The sequence below is a fragment of the Amblyraja radiata genome, chromosome 12 (genome assembly GCF_010909765.2).
Source record: "Amblyraja radiata isolate CabotCenter1 chromosome 12, sAmbRad1.1.pri, whole genome shotgun sequence".
NCBI classification, from domain to species: domain Eukaryota; kingdom Metazoa; phylum Chordata; class Chondrichthyes; order Rajiformes; family Rajidae; genus Amblyraja; species Amblyraja radiata.
In genome coordinates, this window is record NC_045967.1 from 35096689 (window position 1) to 35123908 (window position 27220).

The 27220-nt window shown below is 40.2% G+C and overlaps 1 protein-coding gene across 3 annotated transcripts; it reads right to left on the bottom strand.

The window, feature by feature from the left end:
* Positions 1–963: 963 nt before the first annotated feature.
* On the bottom strand, positions 964–26550 carry LOC116979062 (SLAIN motif-containing protein-like). 3 transcript variants are annotated; one of them, XM_033030491.1, is made up of 8 exons: positions 25962–26550; positions 19067–19212; positions 12702–12851; positions 7809–7949; positions 7092–7397; positions 6409–6546; positions 4092–4416; positions 964–2981 (listed from the first exon to the last, which is right to left on the bottom strand). In XM_033030491.1, exons 1-8 carry the CDS (start codon positions 26414–26416, stop codon positions 2915–2917), a joined length of 1728 nt encoding a protein of 575 aa, XP_032886382.1. In that variant the 5' UTR covers positions 26417–26550; the 3' UTR covers positions 964–2914. The 3 variants fall into 3 exon arrangements, with proteins under 3 accessions (XP_032886382.1, XP_032886384.1, XP_032886383.1); XM_033030492.1 differs by lacking the exon at positions 964–2981 and adding an exon at positions 3503–4008; XM_033030493.1 differs by lacking the exon at positions 12702–12851 and having other exon boundaries at positions 25962–26549.
* Positions 26551–27220: the final 670 nt, after the last annotated feature.

Here is a 27220-nt window from a genome sequence, read left to right on the forward strand (position 1 = left end):
TCTTCTAAATTCTAGCAAGTACAAGATGAGTCTATCTTCATATGAAAGTCAAATGACAGAGATATGCTTGAAACAAGAGATCATTGTGGGTAGATGAGAATGCTGAGTTGAAATCACAAGTGAATCAGCCTTGAATAAGTAGAATAATTGGTTTAAGGGATTCAGTGGCCAACTTGTGTTTAGTTGCATTTTACTTAATTTCCTAAATTGTTTCAAGATAAATATAAAATTTAAATGGTCCAACCTCTGGAGCTCAATTCATTTTCTGGAACTAGATGACACTTGCATATGCGCTAGAAAGGGTAAGAGATCCATTACTTTTATCCACTTTAGTGTAGGACAAGGTTCCCAACTGGGGGTAAAGTTGATGATTCTGGATTTGTACATATTTCTCATATGGTTCTGGTATACCAGTATCTGTTAATCAATAAGTGAAATAACATTTTGTGCTCCTGCTGTAGCCTCCTTTACATCTAGTGACATGTTTTACAAGTGCCTGTTTTGCCTACTTCTGCTTGGACCTGTTATATTTCCTGGTGGCTGTTTTAATTCCTTTTGTCCGAGGCCACCTATAAACCGGAGGGACAACTTCATATCCACTTGGGTAGCTTACAGCCCAAATATATGAACATTGAATACTCCAATTTCAGTCATTCCTAGTTCCTACACCACTCTCCCATGGCCTCTGCCTCCTATATTATTTCCCCCTCATCACTTGCCCAGCTTCCTCCTCCACTACAATCAATCTAAGGATCAAACAAGCACAGATTTGAATGTTATCCAGGTCTTGCTAGATTGAGGTTTGGACAGCTTCATTCACAAGTTGAACATTGTAATCATGAACGTCCTCAATTTGATCTGGATAATCACAAAAACAGCCATTTGTGCAGTGTAGGCATGCATTCAGAATAATGGACCCAATTACCTCAACCATTTTCACATAACATGTAATGCAGAAAAATGTCACAAGAAAAATTTCAAAATTTAATACTGTGCCATGTAACTGAAAATTTGGTCAAGTAGATAAAAAGGAACACTTTAAACATGACAGGATAGTTGAGGGATTAAACAGGAAGCCACTATCACAAATCAAGATTAAGAATTTGTACAGAAAATGTATAAAAAGCTTTGTTTAACCAAAAACATACAAGTTGAATGACTTTTACATTTATTACCCCATTATTGCAAGCAAAGTGTAAAAATAAAAGCAAGACATCGTGCTGGCGTACAACAGAAACATTACTTTTAGCGCTATCTTATAAAGACTGCAATACACAAATTCAAAAGATCGTGCAGTAACGTCCTTTAAGAACTAAAACACAAATGAAAAAATGGTCATGTAAATCAGCTGCTTGAAGACAGTAATAGTAAAATCTGCATCACAGCACTGACTTTACCGCTAGCTCATGTACATAAAACATTAAGACCAACTCACACCAGTTTTCAACTAACCATCCTACATTTTGTATTTTTGCCTCCTTGACCCAATATGGTGCAACTGAGGCATTCTACCCTCCGAATCTGACAAGGGAGGTGGAGTGTGAATAATTCTGGCTAAAATAAAGTCAGTCTATACATCAAACTAAACGTCAACATGTGCATCTTCCTCTCCATAAAGCTCAAGGTTTCCTTGCAGCAATGGCTTAATGTCTTGTATAAATCTAGTGATTTTAATAAAATGTAGTAACTGACATTTTATTATTCATCCTTGACTTTTAAACAGGATAAGGCAGGGCTACAGGAGAGAGCAATAGATTTGATGGTTCTGTAAATGTTAACTAAAATTAAAGCAAAATTGTGTGGTACAAGGAAATAACTTGAAGCCAAATAACATGGTTCAGCTAAAACCACATTGTAACAATCTCAAGAGACTCAAGGGATTTAAGTATTTAATGTCATTTTGGATTGTCATATAGGAAACATTAACAATTGAGGGAATAAAACCAATTTTGTTTCATATTAATAGACTGAAGTTGAATTTATCTGTCCTCACGCATGTTATGGATAACAAGTAGGCCCTGGATCCTCTTACTCTTCTACACTGGTTAAACCAATGGCACATTTAGCTTCTGCTCTAAAATAATTGCCTGGAAGTGAGAAATAATAGGCCCGAGATTGCCCACAATTTAGCAAGACAAAATCATTTTAAGCACACATGCCACAGTTCAATTATGCTGTAGTTTTGGAATACTGTGACTGATTAAAGTTTATTAAACATCAGGAACTACATCACTACTTTTTTCCCCCAATGAGTGCAGTCTTTCAAATTTTCACCATAGCTGAATTACAAATTTCTGTATGTAATGTTGCCACAGCTTAACTGACATTTCAAGGATGTTATTAGATACCCATGAATCTTGTGATAGTTAAACTGTTCCTAGTTGCTCACACATTCACTTGAAAAGATCAGGAATCAAGCTAGCCATGCAACATTAACGCAGAAGGTTTCATCAGTGAAAATCTGGACATGAATTTAGGAAAATAGCCAGCAAAGGTATCTTCAAATGCTCCAAGTACAGATCCTATTTTGTGATATTCATTTAAAATTTGGAATGGTAGAAAGGTACAGACAATCAAAGCAAAATGCGAATGCTTTAGCTATTTAAAGATATTTTACATAATTCCACCCTCAAGTTCAATGTCAGTTTGGGGCTGTAATGTATAAATACGTAAACTAGCAAAATTAAGGTACCTAATGGCACAACCTGGCTTTACACAACTGGGCTGATAATGTAATCAATATGAACCCAGGAATCAAAATCCTGGCACAGATCACCACTAACATTCAAAACCAATCTATACAAAATATTGTCCCATTGTCAGAAACTGGACTTTGCTTTCCTGTGTTCATTTGAAGTTGGCCCAGCCAGCTGGGCTTTCAAATGCCAGTAGTTCGCAAATCTTTGAGCATTCTTCAGTAACAGCCTTCTTTCCACTTTTCTTCTGTCACAGTACTTTGTGCCTTCGGTAGTTGCAGGGTCCTGATAATAGAATAATTAATTTTCAATCTTATTAGAAAAATATAGTCAGCAAATAAGTTGATTTGCTTCAATGTGTTCAACATTGTTTGAAAGTAAACATCTGCCCCAAGCAGAACACAGCCTGTTACTGGGACAAAATGCTGAATATTTCTAGCATTTTATTTCACATCTCAACGCTTTTGTCAACAAATCTCAAACTGAGTTGAGGCCAGTTCATTGGCTATATTTAAGAGGGAGTTAACAGTCTACTTATGACTTGTATCTTCACTCTGCTACAGGAAAAACATTCTTCATGTGGTATCTAGAACTTGTCAATTCTCCAGATGTATCACTTTCTTACTCAGACTGGAATATTAGTCTGCTTTCCTTACCTGTCCACGACATTTTCATGGTACAAGTATTTAGATCCAATTTGTGTGGCCATTGTGAAGAAACTAGCATCCCTCTCCATAATACATCAACCATGCAACATTGATTGTTGCTACAAACTCTAACCATTCTGATTTTTTTTCTTCCTGTTTCCTTTAATTTTGCCCTGTCAAATCCCTCCCCCAATCCTGTTCTTCTGAACAATCAGCCTCCTGTAACAGTCATGGGTTCAAATGCTCACAGGCGTATCCCGAGACATCCCCATTAACATTTTTAATGGATCCGTAGAATCCTTGATGCTGTATTATTATGCAACATCTCTAACTGTCACATCCCAACTCTCAACCTCAATTTAGCATTCCTTATGGGGGCCCAATGCTGCTAATCCTCTCACCATTCCACTCAATATCACAAGTCCACATCTCTTAGATCTTTCCACCAACGGTGATTTCAATCTCCATCAAAACTTGTGTTCATCATTCCCTCTATCCTAACACAATCCTTCCATCTATACAACAATCCAACCCATGTTCAAGGATTATTTCTTCCTCGGCTCCTGCCCTGATCCAATCTACACTGATCAGGCAGCAGATCTAGTCATACTATACCCATTATCCCAATCGCCACTGATCCTTTCTATTCCATTCCATCCGTAGCTCTAAATAAAACGATAAAGAATATTTGGATGCATGCACTGCCAAATTACCCTCATTCCCAAAATCAATGATACATTAGACTTACCTCCTAGCTGGCTGTAAGAGCTTGCTCTTCGAAACTGTGGTTGCTGTAGTGCAAGTAACTCGTGACTTGGTCGGGGTGCTCCTTGGTACAGGAGTTGAACCGGAGGATCTTCCAGTGGAGGCAAGGCCAGTTGGCGAAGTGCCTGAACAAGTGGCAGACTGGATTCTACGAACATTACTCCCAGAACTCAGGTATCCTGTTGCTTTCACAGAATGCCTTGTCATTAAGGGAGAGTTACTGTTAGCAATTGCTTTCACTGGCTGTCTGTTACAGAATGAAGTCTGATTCCCATTACCAGTGTATCTGAGCTTCCCAGTAGCTGGACCTAGAAGAAAGAGTAGAAATGAATAAGGCATTGTCTTTTGTTGCACCAAGGGCTTCAGACGTTTTGTTTTGCACTATTAGGGTTATGAATTTATTGAAACACTATGTGTATGGTCTTACAGACCTATTACGCTGCTGCAAGAAAGAATTTCATTGTTCTGTTGTCATATAATGACAAACACTTGACTCAAGTGCAGTAGAGAGATTCTTAGTACTTCACCATTTATAACAGCTACTTAAAATGAAATTTCAAAAAGCATTGTTTCTTTTGCACCAATTACCACGTCAATATTATGCAAACCTATTCAAATATTTGTTTACAATTCCAATATTAGCACTGGCCTTGTCACCTTTTGACTTGACAAACATCTTGTCACTGACCTCAACACTTTGTTATTTCAATCTCTTAATTTCAGGGAACAATTACCTTCAACTTATAGTTATAACTCATCACTAAATTTGTGGGCGTTACTTGCCACATTATTTATTCTGATCTTGAAAGGAAATTTTAACAGCAAATCCATCTCAAAATTACATAGCTGGTTGAAGGCTCAAAATTTGACAATTCCATATTTGCATATAATAAATGCTGTGAATTTTCAGGTATACAACATTTAATCATGCAAGTAATTCCTCAGCATATTTATGTTACAAAAGATACAAAATGCTAGAGTGACAACATCTCTGGAGAGAATGGATGTGATGTTTTCAGGATCTGATGGGTCTGCCTGACCCGCTCAGTTACTCCAGAATGTTGTGCCTTTCTTTAGTATAAATCAGTATCTGCAGTTCCTTTTCATTATATCGATTTATATGCAATTTAGTTTGACCATCAAACATCCACCACATAAATATCCATGTTCTTTCATTTGTATTTCCCATCACAATGTGAACCATCTTCTGAAATATGGTACACATTCAAGTCCATGTTCATATAACGTGAAATAGGGGGGGGGGGGGGGGGGGGGGGGGAGCACTCAGAAGGTGCAACATTTCCTTCCAGCCTGCCAGATGGGTTAAGATTAAATTCCCACCTACTATTTTATTTCAGTGACCACTCCCCTGATCAAAGAAAATATGCTTTCTAAAAAAAGCAGTGCATGATAGTCCTCAGTTTAAAAGAGCACAGAATGTGATCTGCAAGGGAACCTCAACAATGACAGAAGGATGGCAAAGGTCAAGATGAAAAAATGAATATGGGATTTCATCAAACAAAGGATAATAGTGCCACAGAGCAAGGGCAAGCAAAATGACAGCAAAATAAAGAAAGGCAAGCACTGAAATTTCCAGGAAACAGTACAAAGGCCACTAAACACAAAACATCGATTCCCTGCATTTTAAAACAAGCATTATCAGCTTAAGGTGTATTAACAACAGCCATACCCACCTTCAGAATCAATATCTTGAAACGTATAACTAAAATGCAACAAGTTTCACATGACTGACCAGTAGAGATGTGATTTATATGCAAAACATTCTGGCGAATGTTTCCAAATCAGTCCTGCTGTTTCACTCCTGGCTTAATGAGCAAAATACCAATAAGGGTAATCTTCCCACAGTAAAGATCTATTTAAGCACCAAAGGAATTATCTCCTGCTGAATATAAATGTATTATTAGCTGAAGGAAGCCCCAAGAATGAGATATTATTGCAATAATGCCAATGCCGGTGAGGCATATCAATCTAAAATTCTATAGATGTTCAAAACAAAAAAGGTCATGAGATCACAAAGTTCAAGTGGATTGTCAGCTCCAAGAATTTTTAGCTAGGTTGGTTATTGCAGTTGGCAATAACTCAAGACCCAATGACCTCATTTTGCAACAGTACCAGAATATGTAGAAGCCTCTTATGATGTTTTATTTTAACTGAAATTTCCAATGATCAAAACAAAAAGGGAATCAAACAGGCTAATCTCACATTTTTGATAAGAGTTTAATGTAAAGCAAAAATTACTGAATGTATCTTCTATTTAGAAATGATCAGATGTCACATACTTGCTGGAGATTGCTGCACACGTGAAATTCGATTGTTGGGCATTTGCAAATTAGATTCAAAGCTTCGACTGTTCCTCGAGGAATCGGAACAGCGAATTCCAGTTTTAGCCAGATTAGGCATACTACGACGCATTTCCTCTGTCATAGAAAAAAGCAAAACAAGAGTGTTTAAAATAAAAGCAAATTCTCTCATGCTCTTAGGCAAATAGGGATGAACAATAAATTATACCTTAGTGGTGTTGTCATCAATGGCGTACACACAAAGCAAAAAAATACCCCCAAAAAAAACTACTGGTGGATCAGGCAGCATCTGTGGAGGGAAATGGATAGACTACATTGCGGGTCAGGACCCTTCTTCAAAACTTATCCAATGCTCTTCACAGATCATGCCTGATCTACCAAGTTCTTCCAGCAGCTTATTCTTTGCTCAAGAATCCACCATATTCAGTCACAAAATCTGCAAAAACAAATGCTGCTCTACACAAATTGGGCAGAAAATTGTACCCCACAAAATTCATCTAATTTTCACTGAATTATATTTTATAGTATTTGAAATACAAATTTATAATCACATCTCCAAGGAAGGAAAAAATTCCACTGACAGAGCATTCATACAAATGTTCTGAAATAAACTCTAGTAACCCCTTAGCCAATTAACCCCTCAGCCCAAGTCGATACATTACCTTGATTCTTTGTATAATTCATCAATTCAGACACACGACCTTGCAAACAGCGTCGTGATGGCCGAACTCTTCCTGGGGTTGCTGCTCCCCTAATTGGAGACTGTGATCGAGGTGAATTTCGTGGTGACGGTGAGTATCTTTGCACACTACGCTGAGATAAAGAGTATTCATACTCGTCTTCATCATCTAGACTGTAAGTGTCAAACTCCTGATCACTGTAGGTACCTCTCCTCAAGGAATTTAATGAGGCACTCGAACTACGGCGTGAAGCTGATGCTGAACTGGAAGCATAGTCCTGACGAAGACCTGAGGAAAAACGAAGTTAATCAAATGCACACTATCTCCATCGCTCCATAGTCTTTTCTTTTCCCCTCTCAACTACCTCGAGGCTGACACAACTGCAGATGCTGTCATCTAGAGCAAAAAAACAAACTGCTGGAAGAACTTGGCAGGTCAGGCAGCAACTGTAGAGCAAAGGGATGGTCAATGTTTCAGGTTGAAACTCTATATCAGGAGTGGCCCATCGAGTCCAAGTCATTTGTTTTTTGCTTTAGACATCAGCATCTGTTATTGATTCAAACTTTGCACCCAAATTGCCACACCATAAAATATACACTAAATCCAATCCAACTTTATTTGTTAAGCACTTTAAAACAACCAATGTTGACCAAAGTGATGATGTCATTAAATGTCATTGCATATAATAATTCTACTTACTTTCTTCCTGCAATCGAGCCATGATCTGGACATCTGTCAGATCTTGCAATTTATATCCCATGGAGATAGAGTCATCGGAGGTGCTTAGCTCACTGTCAATGGATGACTGGGAACTGAGTGCTGAGTGAATGGCTGGATAACCTTTAAGGCCAAAAAGGACAAATGAAAATGGTTATTCTCAAAAATAGCATTTCATGAAAAGGACTCAAAGGGATCCAAATGCCATTGATTGCAAATTTAAAAAAAATTTCTATGAAAGAACTATTTAACTTTCAACACTTCATCAGCTAGACATGCAGAAACAAAGTGACTATACCAGGTTAAAATATTATTGAAAGCCTATTTAAGCCTAAACCTGTGCACCCTTGGCTTAAATCAACATTACTGCTTTCATGAGGGCAGAATGTTCAAAATTCCCTCCAGACACGAGTGCTCAAAACTCTAGATCGACACCCAGGCAGCATTCCTTTGTTGCGATACTGTCCACGTTGTCCTTTGGACTAGGTATTAAACCATGCAGGTACAGCATGCAGTCAAGAAAGCCACTGCCTTCACTGCAAGAGGATTAGAGTTCAGGAGCAAGGAGGTCCTACTGCAGTTGTACAGGGCCCTGGAGAGACCACACCTGGAGTATTGTATGCAATTTTGGTCTCCTAACTTGAGGAAGGACATTATTGCTATTGAGGGAGTGCAGCATAAGCTCACCAGGTTAATTCCCAGGATGGCGGGACTAACGTATGATGAAAGAATGGGTCGACTGGGCTGGTATTCACTGAAATTTAGACGGATGAGAGGAGAGTTTATAGAAACATAACATTCTTAGAGGATTGGACAGGGTAGATGCAGGAAAAATGTTCCCAATGTTGGGAGAGTCCAGAACCAGGGGGTCATAGTTTAAGAATAAGGGGTAGGCCATTTAGGACTGAGATGAGGAAAAACTTTTTCACCTAGAGAGTTGTGAATCTGTGGAATTCTCTGCCACAGAAGGCAGTGGCAAATTCACTGGATGACTTCCAGAGAGAGTTAGATTTAGCTCTTGGGGCTAAAGGAATCAAGGGATATGGGGGGAAAAGCCAGAATGGGGGGACTGATTTTGGATGATCAGCCATTATCATATTGAATGGCGGTGCTGGCTCGAAGTGCCTACTCCTGCACCTATTTTCTATTCTGCTAAGCAAGACCAGGACCTCACAACACTATTTTGTAAAGCTGGGGGTTGTTATTTGCCAAATAGTGGACAAACATCCAATAAAATCTGCTCAGTGCCATTTGAAAATATTACTGAAATCAACATGTTTCCTACAATGGATTCAATGAAATAATGTGTTGCCACTAAAGTATTTTGTGATCACAGATATTGAGAAGCGCTACTTAAATAAGTTTCTTTCCTGAGTTTAACTCGTTGAATCTTACAATATTTTTACACTTTTACCTCCAAATCAGCTTTGAAAATGTAACAATTTAACATGCACAGTAAATGCATTTGAAATAAAGTAGAGTTTTTTCTTTTTTTAACACAAAATATCCATTTAGTTCTTGTTAATAGAATGAACAGCACTTTGGCACAAAATTCATAATAACGCACAATGTGTATACCAGTAAGTTTCAATAAGTGAATAAGACACTGATTTAGAAACTTGCCTTTCAGATTAAGTCCAAAATCAGATTGTAGAAGTTTTGTTTTTTTTAAATCAACCAGAGACCCATGTTGATGAGAGTTATGGACTTGTGATTTACCTAGATAGGCCTCAACACATTGAGTATGAAGATGGTACCACTTATGTGTGGCACAAGCAGTATACTCAGCAAGTAGTTCCCCACCAATCTGCTAGGGGTTGGCAGTCTAAGTTGGAAGCTGTTAATTTAGATGCTGATGAGGCAAATCCTCAGCTAGTCAAACAATCCCTGGTACCAATGGCCTATTACAGGACTAGTCAACCGCATCAGCCATAGTTAATATGGACATGTGGTTGAGGAACCAATTCAGTTTGTCTCCAGTTAACAAGCACTCAATAGTTTCCTGCTAACAAAGAAAGATTCCAATGGTGGATGCATGAATTTGGTTAATGTTGAATTGAAAAAGCAGATAAAAACAGAAGATATTGGAAATGCTGGTCAGGCAGCAGGGAAAGAACTAATATTTCAGCTCCGACTTGAAATATTAACTCGCTCTGCCACAGTTGCTCAAAGTTTCCAGCATTTTGTTTTATTTTAACTTGCAGTTTCCTTTTGATTCTCATTTACTGATAATGCTTGATAACTGTAATGACAGGTCAGAACAGTGGAGGTGTATAAAAAGATTGATCAAGGAAAACTTGAGTACAAAGCGCTCTTGTACCTTACAATACAAAAAGGGGATTGGTGTAAATGGGTGATTGATGGTTGGCATGGACTCAGTGGGTCAAATGATTCATTTCCATGCCGAGAATTTATAAAATGCTTAAAACACTCAGCAAGTCAGTTAGTATCAATTGAAAAAAAAAAAAGTAACGTTTCAATAAAATACCACCAGATCATCAACCTGAGGTATTAACTATTTCTCTTTGCACATGTGTTGCCTGACCTGCCTGCACAGCATTTTATTTTTACTTCATTTTTATTATCTGTTGTTTGATTATCATTCATTGGCAGTTTACAATGGTATTTTCCCAATAATCTGCAGTTTTTATAAATGGTCTCGACCCAAAACGTCACCCATTCCTTCACTCCAGAGATGTCTGTCCCGCTGAGTTACTCCAGCATTTTGTGTCTACCCACAGTATTATGAATATTATAAATTAAGAAACTGACAAAGCACTGGATGGTGAAAATAAGCTAAAGTTTGAGATTGACAAGTAAAATGAAGGAATTATTAGAAAAATGGCAAAATGAGTCCTGAGAGCAGGGAAGTGATAATCTTTGCAAGACAAAACATGAAAAGATAGTCATTGTATTCTAAACATAAGCGATCTGAAATCTTGCTATCTCTACTGAAGTCCTTGAAAAGATCACATGAGGACATTTATTTTGTTTTTAAAACCTTTTGCTTCGGTTTCATAAATAAGGAAAAAAAACTGGAACAAAGTGATCATGCTGAATTTTATGATTAGTTATTTGGAGCACAGTAGCTATTTCTGGACACTACATATCAGGAAAGATGCAAATTCAATAAAATCTTTGCACGGGTTAAAAGGTAATCAAAAAATGAACAACTTTAGCTCTAAACATAGACCAGAAAGGATGAATGTTTTCCCCAATAAAGATTACTAATATGTGGCCCAAGTGAACAAAGATGAGACCTCTATAGAGAAAAAAAAATTGTATAATGACTTCCAGAACCTCAGGCCTATCTTAATATCCTAAAAGTACTTTGAAGTGTAGCCATGTTGGAATGTAAGAAATGTGGCAGCCGAGTTACACACAACACCCCACAAATACTGGGGATAAGCTATAATGCAATAATATCCCAACTCTCCTGCTTCAGGAATACTAAGAAATATTTTGCATCTGCCCAAGAGAGGAAACAGCATCCATCCAACTTCTCATAGGAACGTAGGAGGTAGAGCAGCACCTTGGAGATTAATAAAATGTTGGACATAGATAGGACAGATGACTGTCACAAGTCTTTCACTTTTCCCCCACATAGGGGTTATTGTTTATCTGGAACAAGCTGCCAGAGGACGCCTGCAATATCTAGTTTTCTATTCTTTAATGATAATTCAATTCATCAGATGATTGTGGCTCTTGGTTCAATGATCTACAAAATCCTACGTTTATTTTTTTATTCTAAAAATTAACTAGTTTCACATAAGTCCAAGCCAAAACAACAATAGCAAAACAGTATGTATTAGTACACCAAAGAAAACAACTTGCGATTTTATTCTTGATCAGAGTCCATATTTTTTTACTATAGATTGCTTAACAAAAATTGGCAAAGCTAGAACAGTAAAAAAAATTAATGCCTCCACATGTTTGGGTCCCAGCACCTGGGCTTGTGCCAAATAGATGGACACATTAAATTATTTAAAGATGACATGGAACCATTACCCATACGAGTTATGTCCTCAGGAAAAACAGGAGACACAGGGCCCATGTTTTATCATTTGACTGTGAAATTTGTTAAATATCCAGGACAAATTGTTTTAAGAAAGCGTGCAAAACAACGTTCTATTGCAAATTGAACAGATGTTACAAGCTCATTTGGAGAGGAAAGCCAAGTAAATTACAATCAATTTTGCAGAGGACACAAAACTGCGCAGCAGTGTACATTGCCAGTGGATGCATTGAGGCTTCAGGAGAACACAGACTGGGTGAATATGCAAGGACATAACAGTTGGAAGTGACATGGAAAAATGCAAGTTTGTCCATTTTTGTTAAAAAAAATAAAAAAATTCTGATGAACCATGGCAATGAATCAGATATTGCACATGCACATCCAATAGGATTTCTAATATTCCAAAGGAAGATTAGTAGTACCAAGAGCAATGGGGTTAGTTTAGGAGGGCATGACAGAGGTGAAAGATCACCCATTATTTATTGACTGGTTAGGAAGGAGCAAGGGGCCACGTAGCCAACTTCTGTATTTTGAAATACTAGAATTTAAATTAAATTTGAATACTAATGACCTGTAGGGATAATTTGCGGGTTTCTAGTTTAAGATTAAAATATTCTGCTTCGAAAGAAATGCTTGACTGTTGAATACCACACCAGCAAGTTTAATGAAAGCCATGCAACCAACTAAAGCGCAAAATTCATGCAATTCATTTCAAATCTTACACTGACAAAACCTGGAAGAAGGTCCAACACAACATGCATAAAGTCTGCATAACTGTACTCTGCATAAAGGGAAAAGCAACATTAAGTTTAAAATGGAGCATAAAATCTATATTTCATTAATGGACAGTTGTACCGTACCTGAACTGCCATAGGTTAGTACTGTTTTAGTAGACGATTTGAGGCAACCAGTAGAATTTAACAGATTGCTACACGAAGTGACATCTGTACTGGAGCTATAAGCACATGATGAGGAAAACGGAGTGCAATAGATGTTTCTCCATCTGTTGGCTAGAGTGGAAAAGCACAAACGCATGCATGGTTAGACACAAATGCAACAGGTATGAAGTTATATCGACACCATGCTTCAAAGCAAAACTTGCCACGGGTTGGATCCACATTTAGATATCGTGGAGGTACTCACATCGGCTTGCAAAAATAAATGAATCAGTTCATGCTTTTTTTTTTTGCCCCAGGCTCTACATAGATGAGAATCTTGCTGTTGTTCCAGAGAACTTAGAAGAAACATTAAGCAAAATTGGCTGTAGTCAAAAATTCTCAAATGCAGAGAGATTAACTTCACCTATATCATTCTGGCTATACCAGTCTGAAGAAGGGTCTCGACCCAAAACGTTGCCTATTCCTTCGCTCCATAGATGCTGCCTCACTCGCTGAGTTTCTCCAGCTTTTGTCTACCTTCACCTATATCATTCGTCAGTTTAGAAGTTAACCTAACAAATCTAGATAACACCATATTTATTGGAAGTAAAAATCTTTCCGATATATACATAACAAAATTAAGATATTCTACTATGGTGTCCATACACCATTATGGGGCTTTCTCACGGGGCGACTTGACGCAAGAGGTAACCAGAGTTGAACATCGTGGGAACCTCGTACGGCATTCGTGGACCACCGTGGCGCTAACGGCAGATACTCGTGTAACTTGATTATTAATTATTAATCAATAATCAAGTGTACAAGTCACTCTTGGAGAAATTCAAGCTTGCTTGAATTTTCTCCCGTCAACAAGTTACACGAGTACCTGCCGTTAGCGCCACGGTGGTCCACGAATGCCGTACGGTTATCGTACGAGGTTCCCACGATGTTCAACTCTTGAATTTCTCCAAGAGTGACTTGTACACTTGTGGTTGAACATTGAAACATTATATGGATGTAGTGGCCAGTGCGATATCCATAATAACTCTTGCGTTTACCGTGGGAACTCTTGCGAACGGTGAACCCGGAAGCTGGACAGAGGGGACAGAAGGCGAGTAAAAAAGGTGGTCTCAATATCGCCAATGGAACATGTGTCCATCGAGGACGTCCCACCTCATTGTCATTGTTGGAGAATCTTTTTCACTGGAACACTTGCAGAGATGGCTCCCAGAAAAGCTCAAAGAAAGGGGGTAAAGCATGTCAGAAAGGTTTTTGCCATGCAGGAGAATGAGGAGACGCAGCAAGAGAGACAGGTGGAGAGGCAACAGGAGATGCCACAGATAACACTGCCTGTGGGCTCCTTGGAGCAGGGAGAGGGTGAGCAAGGTGGATTTCAGATTGCCTCCCCAGTAGCCGTTGTAGGAATAGCCTCAACAGACGCGTATATAAAGGGAAGATGGCAGAAGGTAAGGCCATATAACTTCACCAGGGAACAAGAGGGGGGACTTGTAGAATGGTACCAATTCAACAAAATTCTTTACGATAAATCCAGGGAGGATTACAGAAACGGGGTGAAAAAACGGAACCTGCTGGAGACGAAGGCTGCGGAGTATCCCGGGTGCTCATGTGAGTATATATAACGATATATTAATACATCAACAGGAAAACCATTTAATGTTATCCATGATTTAAAAACATACATTGCTATTGATGTAAAAGTGCTGTTTTTGCAGTTAACTTAAACTTCTCTTATAAGTGTGTCTGTGCCCTGCAGCTGCAAAGTAAAAAAGTCGCAGACAGCTTTTACACGCTCTGTGTTTGAAGTTGGAATCAAGAGCCATAAAATAAATTATGCATGAGGGCAGGCAATTTCCTCTTCGCAAAGCACATTAAGCAGTTTATCATATTGTCCAAATAGAGGTCTCCGTTGAAAGATGGGCTTCACCCAGTGAGACTTCCTCTTAATTCTCTTTTTAATTAATCTCACCCTTCTGCTTTCACGCAAGCGTCCTCGATTCACATAGAGCTGCTGCATACAGCGCGTCAATGAAAAACACCACCATCCAGTACTCGAAACTACTTAGTACAGGCATGTCTCCAAATGAGCCAATTCAACCAAGGGAGGATATTTATAGTGTGTGAAAAAAAAAGTGACATCATTTGTGCCACGTGATGATTTAACAACACTTCACAGCTCACAATGTTCATTCAAGATTTAACGGGAAAGCTCGGGAGACGGACAAGTCACTCGCACAAATAACAGAAATGCCGAGTACCCGTGGGAACTCTTTATCTACCCCCCGTTATATCGTGTGATATCGTGCTAGACCACGATCACTTCACTCTGGTTACATCTTGCGTCAAGTTGCCCCGTGAGAAAGCCCCATTAGGGCAACCGTAACAGCCTACAGCCCCCAACTAATAGCATGAGAGGGAAAGAACATTTTCAATATGCTTCTTCTTCTATTCTCTGTTACTGTGCTAACTCTCAAACGGGACACACAAGTCTTACGGCAAATAAAGTAAAGAAAGACACATTCCATGTAAATAAGCCAAGAGCAAGGAGCTGATCAAGGCAGTGATCCTCTCCACATGTTATTCACCCAATACTGAAATCAAAGCTGAAATTCAAACAATATGGAAGAAAGCTTTCTTCAGGACTCTGCTCTAGCTCATTTTCCATATTCTTACACCAGTAGATAGGTATTTATGATTCAAGCAAGAAGCTCAACTAGCTAGCAATGTCATTGGGTTCAATATCAGTAGTTAATCTGAGTTACTACTGTAGAGACTGGTATTTGTGGTGGATAAGTGATGCAGATATTTAGATGATTTACTTGGACATTTACAAGCTCCAAATATTTCAGGAAATCATTTAATAAAATTTCACTCAAGCTTTCAGGTAACAAGACCTGTGGGCTGAAATAGTGGTCCAATTTTCCAAAGGCAAACCAACAACAATAAGAAACCATGTGCTGGAGATTTAGTGAGCTCAAACCTTCTATATATTCCTTGATCGCAAAAACAATAAACAGATAAACTGGACAGCAATAGCTGAGTGAGCAAACTATGTTCTACAGTTAGTATCCTGTGGCCTTCAGTCCTTGCTGATCATCAACAAGTGTGCTACAATATTGAGTTGAATTAACATCAAGGACACGAATGACAACATCCACACTGCAATTTTGTAGCTAAACACTAGTTCATGTTCACAACTCACAAACTAGAGTACCGTATTTCCCGGCAATGAAGGCGCTATTTTTTTACCCAAAAATAGGCACAAAAATGTACCTGTGTCTTGAAGAACGAAGGTTAGGTTAGCCAAGAAAGATAGACTTGGCTATCCCTCAGTACAGCAACATCAAGAACGATGTTGCTGTACTGAGGGATAATCAAGTCTATCCCTCATTGTTGGCAGCTGATGGGAAGCGGCTGTAAAAGGACAGCGCCACTGGGGGGGGGGGGGGGGAGAGTTCCTTTCACAGCGTGGGGAGTCTAGCCCAGGTCAGCACGGGCAGGAGCGTTGAGAAGGAGGGGGTCGGGGATCATGCCAGCAACTCACCGCTACTGCGGTGCTCCGAATTATGGCCAGGGAGGGAAGAAGCTCGGGACGGGACAGCGGAACTGGCTGCCACCTCAGCGCCTACTGCCGGCCCGCTCACCTCTGGCAGTGCCCTCCGTCTGAACACCTCTCTCCTGCCGCTCGCTGGCTTCGCTCATGTCAGCCTCTTCCAGTAAATCCTTAAATTCTAACTGCAACCAGGAGCAGGACATGGCCTCACTTGCTGCGCTGGGTGACACTGCATGGCATTCACTGCCTGGTCCGTGTCTTTCAATGTAGAGCAGACAGTGAGGGGACCAGCTCAAGAGCAAAGATCATAGAGCGGAGGAGGTCAGCGGGCGGTGGAACTTACTCCTGTGTCAGCGCAAGTAACCTCAAATTGGTGTTGTCATTCAATAAGATCACAACTGATTCAACTTGCTCCCGTTTTCCCCACCATCTCTCCACCTGCCACCACCCACCCATTCAGAATGGAGGAGATCTGGAAGCCTTGGGCAAATTGAATTGTTACTTTCTTTATTTTATTTTTTTTTGAGTGTGAGAAAATCTATGTCCCGCCAGCCTTTTTTCAAAATTTAGTAACTCAAAATGGGGGTGCGTTTTAAACACAGGTGCGTCTTCATTGCCGGGAAATACGGTATTTTCGTTGTATTCAATGCTTACGACCTGCTTTAAGAGCACATCATTTGTAATGCAAGTGGCAATAACAAAGTGGTCCAATATCGAGATAAGCCATTTGGGATGACATAAACCATGCAATCATGAAAGTATCAAGAAAATTATGGTTAAAGTCCACACAATACCCATGAGTTTATAAACCCATAGAACATCCAGAAGATCACGACTGAAAACATTGGGTTTGATTAAAGAAATCAGCATGGCATGAAATAGTGTGAGAATTAGCTCACACATGAGTGTGCCAGTGTTTGAACAACAGAGTTCACAGGAGGAACAAGGAGACAAACTTGGCAGAGTCAACATCAAAAAGACACAAACTAATCAGTCACATTGAGGAAGTTGACAGCTTATTTTTTAAATAATCCAACAAAGTACAAAGTAAAATACCATGCTTTGCTGAAAGGAGCGAAATAAAGAGGAGTGTTGTCAGATGTTCAACAACTTCCTTTAGCTTTACCTGTCAACCATCCTGAGAAAGTCACAGGAAGAATCCTTCAACATCACAAGCTTCATCAAATTCAGATACACCAGTGCCACCATCTTCTCAACACCAGTGCCAACTTTACCCCTCATATTGCCCTGCAACTTTCAAAACCAAAAATTTGGGCAGGTTTAAATCACTTGTCCTGAAATCTGCACTGCTATTCAGTAAGATTATGGATGATCCAAGAGGTACTTTAACCCCACATTCCTGTTCACTCAAACTTTTACTCATCACACATCTGCCAAAAAGATTCTACTTCTACCAGCCTTTAAGGAGCAGTTCTGAAAACTCACAACCAGTGAAAATAATTCTCATTTGCTTTAATTGGAGATAGTAACCCCCAGTTCTTTATTTCCCCCCAAATAAATGATCTCACACATACCCTCAGTATGCTACAGCACATGAAAATGTGCACAAGACAATTTCTATAAATCAAGATCTAGTTATTACAATTATATTTTATTTCAGATACTGAAGTTAATTGTTTTACTATTTTGATTTTTTTTGAGATTAAACTCTGGAATACAACTAATTTTTAATCTATCCAATAGGAAATATCTAAATGTAATCTTTTTTTAAACTTAAAATATTTTCCCAGAACAGAGGAATGTGTACTAAAAAAAATAAAATTAATGGATGCAGATAATGCCATGAAATATTTTGAATAGCAAATAGTTCTGTATGCCATCTAATATTTCTTCAAGCAACTACAAGAATTGATAAATTGGTCAATCTCTCACCATAACTCGAGACTTAAATGGACATGTTTGGTAGCCACCACATGCAATAGTGAACTTGCAAAACTAAATGTATAAAGTTACATAATCCAAAAAGTAATTTTATGATGGGAAAATACCATTTAGAGGAATTAAGGAATTTCAGGGTTAATGCACACTATTGGAAGGTGAAGTACTAACATTCCCAGAACACAAGCTATTTGACCAGTCAAGGAATACCTGTACTCAAGGAGGGCTGTATTGAAGGCCCAGGTGGACCTGCGCTCATGGAAGCAGATAACATCACAAAATCTTTTGAAGAGCGAACAGTTATGTATCCCACTAATATTCCCTGTCAGGTAGCAGCAAGAACTGGCTAATTAAACAGCACCAGTAAATTGAACAGCTCCACTATAACATGCATTTCCATAACTCAATTTGTATAGCGTGATTGATGAATTAGGGAACGTATTTAACCAAATTGATTATAACAGATTTTATTGGGAACTAACCCCACATAATCAGACACCATTGTCTCGTAACAAAACCTGCTAGTTTCATTAATGCCCATGGATCATCCAACATCTTTCAATGATTTGCTCAAGATTAAAAAGGAAACAAGATTAGATAAGTATGAAAATTCTACTCCATATGATAAATAATTTAACCCAACCGATGGAAAAGAAACAAAACAAATTTTAAACTTGCAGTTATGCTATCCAATTGGATATTTGATGAATATGGTATTTATGGATTTCATGAAACCAGAACCACTGAGGCAAGACAAAAATACTCCCATTAGAGTACATGCATTCACAAAGAAAACATTCGAACATTCATGGAATTTTGATTGATATGGAACTATCACATTCATAAAGTATTCCCCCAGCCTGCACACACAACCTACCTTGATCAAGTCGGCACATAAGACTACGGCATGCAGCTTCAGTTTCTGGGCTGGGATGATCAAACACCTGTCTGCACCATTTCAAAGGATTCTGTGTCTTCTGGTCTCGATCTGGTGTTGCTGTCTTCTTCGGTGAAACATACAACCTTTTAAAAAATAAAAAAAAATTTCAGTGAGGTAACTTTGGAGCTAGCAGGAAATGACAAGGAAAACAATGGTATTTAATTCTAACCCTCAGTATCCTCACTTCCCTACCAACATGAAGATAGCAATTAAATACTAACCTGCTGGACTGTGCAGGTCAATTATTAAATCATTTGTTGGTTATATTTCAAGATAAAATGAATAGTTTGGGCCCACAACAGAGGACAATTAATATACTTTCCAGGACTATTATCAGGTGACAGAAACTCAGGAAAGGTTCAGAGTAACATACCAAATGGATTTTAAAATTGAAATAAGAGTTAAAGACCAAAATTACCAACAGGCTTTGAAGCAATCAGACCAGTTATTGGCAGTGTGTAAGAAGGAACTGCAGATGCTGGTTTAAACCAATAATAGACACAAAAAGCTGGAGTAACTCAGCAGGACAGGCAGCATCTCTGGAGAGAAGGAATGGGTGACGTTTCAGGTCAAGACCCTTCTTCAGATTGTATTGTACAATAGAAGTTGGTTGATTATTTTTCAGTTCAAACCAATTCCTGTTAGTTCTCTGTAGATTATATACTGCCAAGCATAATGGTAGTAATGAAAATGCACTTATTTGGAAACCGAAGATGCGTGTACTCAGCCCCCTTCACTGCCTTCTAAAATCTTCTGATGGGGTTTCTGTGGTTCTGGTTATTCTCAATGCAAAGTCTAGGTCATTTAACTGAGCACCCATTATTGATTGCATTCTTTTGAATTAAATATGAACAAATTAATAGCAGCCCATTCCGTTACTTAAACCTTCTCTGAAATAGGGATTGTCATTGGTCTAATTGTAACTCAAACTGGACATTGGTCACCAACTCCAGTAATCTTTCACATGCTGAATGAGTTTTACTGCAGGTTTGAATATCAGAAACGTAACCCTGGTACCCCCTCCCCCCCTCCCCAACCAACACAGCCAGACCCCAGTCCACTAAGAGTGGACCTTGCACCCTCTCCTTCCCATTCACCACTTCACACCTACTTAAGGCAAGACTCCAGTACGAAAAGACTGGACCATTTCCCACCCCAACCAACACTTCACACCCACTCACAGCCTGACCTCAGTCTGCAAAGACTGGGCCCTTCTACATCCACCCCCCTCCAATCAATACTTCATACCCAATCACCCACACCCTCTGTGCTGCACGACATCACTTATCCAATATCAATAATAAAAATAAAGGTGGAGGGGCTTTTCAGAAGACAAAAAAAGCCAGAAATCTCCAGGACCTGAGAATGTTTCCCCCTCTACTCTTAAGCTCTGTGCCAAACAGCTGGCACCGGTCAATATAGACATTTTCAACCAGTCCCTGCAAACATGTACTGTCCCTGCCTGCTTCAAAGTCTCCACTATTGTCCCTGTACCCAAAAAGGCTAGGATTACTTGTCTTAAAGACTACAGGCCTGTCGCACTGACCTCTGTAGTCATGAAGACACTCGAAAGGCTTGTGCTGGCCAAGCTGAAAAGTATCACGATCCTATGCAGTTTGCATATCGGGCCAATAGATCTGTGGATGATGCAGTCAACCTGGGCCTGCACTTCATCCTACAGCACCTAGACTGCCAGGGGACCTATGCGAGGATCCTGTTTGTTGATTTTAGCTCTGCATTCAACATCATTGTGCCAGAGCTACTACACTCCAAACTTTCCGAGTTGACTGTGCCTGAACCCCTCTGTCGGTGGATCACCAGCTTCCTGACGGACAGGAAGCAGCATGTGAGGCTGGAAAAGCACATCTCGGACCCGCAAACACTCAGCATAGGAGCACCATAAGGCTGCGTACTCTCTCCTCTCCCCTACTCTCTCTACACCTACGACTGCACCTCCACAGACACCTCTGTCAAGCTTCTCAAGATTGCGGATGACACAACCCTGATTGGACTGATCCAGGATAGGGAGGAATCTGCCTACAGACAGCAAGTGCCACAGCTGGCGTCCTGGTGCCATCGCAACAACCTGGAGCTTAATGCTCTTAAGACAGTGGAATTGATTGTAGACTTTAGGAGAGCTCCTCCTCCCCCGACTCACCATCAACAACACCTCAGTCACATCTGTGGAGTCTTTTAAGTTCCTGGGAACCATCATCTCCAAGGACCTTAAGTTTGGGGCTACCATCGAACTCCACAGTCAAAAAGGCACAACAGAGGATGTACTTCCTACGGCAGCTGAGGAAGCACAATCTGCCACAGGCAATTATGGTCCAATTCTACACGGCCATCGTAGAGTTTGTTCTCACCTTCTCCATCATGGTCTGGTTTGGCTCAGCCACCAAGTACGACACCTGGAGGCTGCAGCGAATCGTCCGATCAGCAGAGAAGATTATTGGCTGCAATCTTCCCTCCATTGACAAACTGTACACTGCAAGGGCCAGGAAGCGAGCGGGCAGGATCATCTCTGACCCCTCTCACCCTGGCCACAAATTCTTTGAATCACTTCCCTCTGGAAAGCAACTCTGGACTGTCAAAGCTGCCACAGCCAGACATAAAAACTGTTTTTATCCATGAGTAGTTGCTCTACTCAACAGCCAAAAATCTGTAGCCTCCTTTTGATCTGGTATTTTGTTGGTTCGCATGCTTGATCAATGGCATTTTATCATTAATGTTTTATTATTATTAATGTTTCGTGTTTTCTGAGTCATTCGTAACTGTCACTGTATGTCATGTTGTTACTTGTGGGCGGAGCACCAAGGCAAATTCCTTGTATGTGAATACATGGCCAATAAGGCGAATGGTATGTTAGCATTCATAGCAAAAGGATTTGAGTATAGGAGCAGGGAGGTTCTACTGCAGTTGTACAGGGTCTTGGTGAGACCACACTTGGAGTATTGCGTACAGTTTTGGTCTCCTAATCTGAGGAAGGACATTCTTGCCATAGGGGGAGTACAGAGAAGGTTCACCAGACTGATTCCTGGGATGTCAGGACTTTGATATGAAGAAAGACTGGATAGACTCGGTTTGTACTCGCTAGAGTGTAGAAGATTGAGGGGGGATCTTATAGAAACGTACAAAATTCTTAAGGGTTTGGACAGGCTAGATGCAGGAAGATTGTTCCCGATGTTGGGGAAGTCCAGAACAAGGGGTCACAGTTTAAGGATAAGGGGGAAATCTTTTAGGACCGAGATGAGGAAAACATTTTTCACACAGAGAGTGGTGAATCTCTGGAATTCTCTGCCACAGAAGGTAGTTGAGGCCAGTTCATTGGCTGTATTTAAGAGGGAGTTAGATGTGGCCCTTGTGGCTAAAGGGATCAGGGGGTATGGAGAGAAGGCAGGTACAGGATACTGAGTTGGATGATCAGCCATGATCATATCGAAGGGCCGAATGGCCTACTCCTGCACCTATTTTCTATGTTTCTATAAATGTACTTACTTAAATCTGCCTTAAATACTCAGACTCTTTCAAGCAATAGAACACCCAAGACTCTGAAAAGTTTGATTGCAGCTGTTTTTAATGGATACTTTTTGTTTTAATGATCTTAGCTCCAAATACTCCCACTAACCAACAAATCTACCCATTCAAGCCATCAATCTAATAAACCTTTTAAATTGCTTCCAATGTATTGTCATTCTCTTTAATAAAGACATTAATACTCTACACAACTCCAATTGTGCTCTCGACAATGCACTACAATAGAAGTTTAATCTCTTTACTGTTACAACCCCAGCCGTAAATCCCACATATGCAATTTCTACTGTGCCCAAATACTACCAATGAAATTCATATCATAAACTATGCTGTAGATGCATCTGGTCCTTTGTAAATTTTGACAAGAGTTGATTGTCAACATTACTCAGCTATAGTTAATCGGATCTGACAATGTGGAGTTAGGAACTCCACAAGCATCCAATGAAAACCTTTGTAGCCGCTGGGCAGAAATTCTAGCCAACGAGAAGATAGTTTTCTCGGTGCATCAACAAGGAAATTCAAAATGAGTTTTATTAAATTCTAAAAACGGTACACCAATGAGATTGCATTGAGAGAGTAGAAGCATGGATAGGGTAGATAGTCAGAACCTTTTTTCCCCAGTGTGTAAAGTTCCAAAAACCAGAGGTAATTCCTTTAAGGTGAGCAGCAACGTTTGAAGGAGATCTATGGGGCAAATGTCTTTCTTTCTTTTACACAGATAATGCAGGATTCCTGGAAGGCACTGCCAGGTGTGGTGGTGCAGGCACATACAACAGTGACATTTAATAGCCTTTTAGATAACACATGGATATGCAGAGAATGGAGGGACATAGATCTGAGCAAGCAGATGAGGTCAGTTTATCTTAACAGGTCAGCACAGACATCGTAAACCAAATGGCCTCTCCCAATGCTGCACCGTTCAATGTTTTATCATGGAGGTCAGGATTAAAAGTGGAAATTGCCAAACCAGAGATAGATTGGGACATTGACTTGAGGGGACAAGGCCACGAGGTGGACTTTTGATTTGCACCAATATTGGAGTTTATTTATTGAACTTTGTTTGATTGTTGATTTATCTATCGAACATTGTATTTACAAACCTGTCATGCTGCTATAAGAATTTCATTGTTTCGGTACATGTGACAATTAAACACTCTTACGTCTTGATTGCTGCAGTTATTTACTAAACATGAAAGAAAGGCGCTAAAGCAATTTTTATCAAATTCCTTAGTTACATTAACGCACAGTAATCTCACTGGCACAAAATGTCACACGAGGCGTCTCATATCCTCATCTTTCATTTCCTTTCTACGTGCGCAAATTCCTGTTTTGGATGGGCAACAAGCTGAGTACTGCTGATAGCTTGACTAGCTATCGATGCATCAAGTAGAAAAATTGTACCAATATAGTGCCAGGTAAAATCTTTCTAAAACTTATTACCTAACAGCAATTGAATAAATTACTTCTGATCACTCACAAGGTTTGTTGAGCAAACAAAACAATTTGCATACAATATGATCCAATAGACTGCCACAAGGCAAATAAATAGCTGGCAGATAAAAACCAGAACTGATGAATACAGGACAAACCAGCAAAATCTCTACCCTTTAAATGAAAGCTTTTTTTAAAAAGTAACACTCCACCTGGAAAAATATAGTCTTAATTTGACAGCAACTTCTAACCACATAGTTCCCTTCATGTGTCGCACAAAATCCCATGTAATTCACAGGAGTATTACCAAAACAAAACATTATCTGATGAGCAGCCCCAACCCAAAATGGCATCTATCCATGTTTTCCAGAACATGAGCATGACTCGTTGAGTTGTTGCAGCACCTTGTATCTTTTTTGTAAACAAGCATCTGCAGTTTCTTGTTTTTGCAATTGTTATTCAATTACAATAGATATTCAAGGGAAAAATGTACTAGAGCAGGCACAAAATAGTCGTTTTTAAGATGAAACAAGGAGAGGCATTCAGATAGGGAATGTGAGGCACTATGTATGACACAAATTAGGAAGCGGAGAAGAGTGGAATTTAAAAACAATGGTGCAAATTTCAAAAATTAAGGTGTTATTTAATTAATAACTAGGGTGCATCATCAAACTCAGGGATGATGGACAAACAGGACATTGCAGGTTAAGATGTAGATAGAGTTTTGGAGAACCATATTTAAAGAGATTAAAAAAGAGGATTAATTTAGCTGTGAATGTGTTAGAACAAGACGTTCAGTTATGCGAGCTGGGTGTCAAAACACAGATGAAAAGGAACCTGAAATAAGATGAGGGGATGAACTGTTTTATAAACCCAACAGATCAAGAAACAAATAGTGAGGGTATTTTAGAACATGGGAGAAATTCTGCAGAAAGTTAGATATGCATTTAAGAGATTACAGCACATTCTAGGGCACTTAAAGGGGGATTAGATTAGGCAATAATTTCCAACCAATGGAGAGCAAGTTTTTATTAGATGGGGAAGATTCAAAGGGAACAATACCTAAATAAAACAATAACAGTGTCCACAAAATGGGGATAAAATCAGGGAACATCTAATATTTTACACAAGTAAGCAGGTTGCACCATTAATTTAAATAAAGGGTAAAAAAACACCTGTCACGGAAGGGGATTTATGGTTTTATTTTGAAGAGACCACCATAGAAACCAAAACCCTGTTATGTTGCTTGAAGACCCAAATCCATTATTTTGCTTTACCGATACAAGCATATCTTCCATTAGTTTGTTAAATCTCTCCATATCACGGTCGATATATCTTGTTTCCCTTTCCCATGACTCTCAGTCTGCGGTGTCTCGACCTGAAACGTCACGTATTCCTTTTCTCCAGAAATGCTCTGACCCAGAGTTACTCCAGTTTTTGTGTCTATCTCCTAATTTTCATGACAGTCTTTAATTTTACAACTAGCATATATCAATTACCACATTCGCCTTTAAAGTTTAGACACAAGGAACTGTAGGGGTCCCCTGGGGGGACATGAATTGGCGATGTTTCAGGTCAGGACCCATCCTCATTCAAACATTATAAATAAATGTGAATATAGAAACCAATGAACTCATATTACGCAATGGGAAGACGATAATGCTTAAAGTTTCCAGTCTCAGCGGTCCCAAAACAACGTTACACATCTGGCCGATACAATCCTGTTAAAATAGAAATGTTGAACTGGTAGTTTAGGAGTAGAACTTTCCTGAATTTTGGCGATGGATTTGAAATAAGGCAATTTAGAATTATATCAGAGAATGGGGCGAGCGGCAGATGGCTGGAGTGGTGCTTCAGAAATCCTTACCAGCTATCCTCCTCCACGACGGCTGGATCCGGATCCAGGTCCAGGACATCTTCCTCCATGAACACGGCCTGTTGCTGCTCGTCGTCGGCATCAGGAGAGCGCAGCCAACAGCCATCTACGATGCCGGGCACCTCCACCTTCCACCCGTTAAACAACGCCTCGTATTCAGACAACAGGGGGTCGCCGGGGCTCAGCCCGTCGCCGACAAAGCCAGCGGTCCCCGGCGCCCGGCAGAGTGAGGACAGCGGCCTGACGCCGATAATCTTCCCTCCGCGGCCGCTGCGGATCCGAAGCTGCTCATTTTGCAACTCCAGCTTCTTCACCAGATCCTGCAGCTTCTTCACCTCCTTGTCCGCGTCGGGAAGCACGCACACCATGGCGGCAGCGTTCCCCGGGCCGACCGGCGACCCTGCACCGGCTACCCCCTCGGGCTCGACCGCGTTAGGTCCCACCATTGGTTACAGCCGACACCAAAACAAACCGAGTCGAGTCCACTACCCAACCGCCCGCTTCCCTGCCGCCACCATCTTAGATAAAGGCTGCCGCTGACCTCTGGCCCCGCTCCTGTCATGCGCACAGCTCCAACCCGCCGCCCGCGCCTGCGCATATCCTACCGGCAGAAACCGGCGCCAAATCGCCGGGCGCTTTCAAACATGAATGAAGAGTCGACGGCGGCCAATCAGAGCTGTCCCCCTCCCATTGGTACGGAACGTTTGTATTTTTCAGCTTGAAGCTGTGCAATACGGTGCATACTGCAGCGAGTCTTTTAACTCACACTTGAATGCAATATATATGCTTTAAATTGGATTGGAGCGTTTTTGAAAGGGGGGTGGCTGTGCGATCACTGGCCTTGGGGGTACCCGGTGAGGGAGTGGAGCAACCAAGTGGGGAGAGGGTGTGGAAGAAGGGTGTCCCCCCTCCCAGGGTAGGAACTTTTTGAAATTTGATGTATTAAAATCATGTTTTAGTGCACTGTAGAGGTATGATTTCAATGTTTTTTGTATGAAGTATTTTTAAGAGGTAACTTTTTAAGGGGTAACTTTATCCACACAAAGGGTGATGGGTGTATGGAACAAGCTGCCAGAGGAGGTAGTTGAGGCAGGGACCATCCCAACATTTAAGAAAAATTTGATACATGGATCGGACAGGTTTGGAGGTATGGACCAAAAGCAGGTAGCGTAGCTGATACATGATCACTCTATGACTACATTATACCTCCACTGTGCATGAATGCTTTAAAATCAAGTGATCGAGTTTTA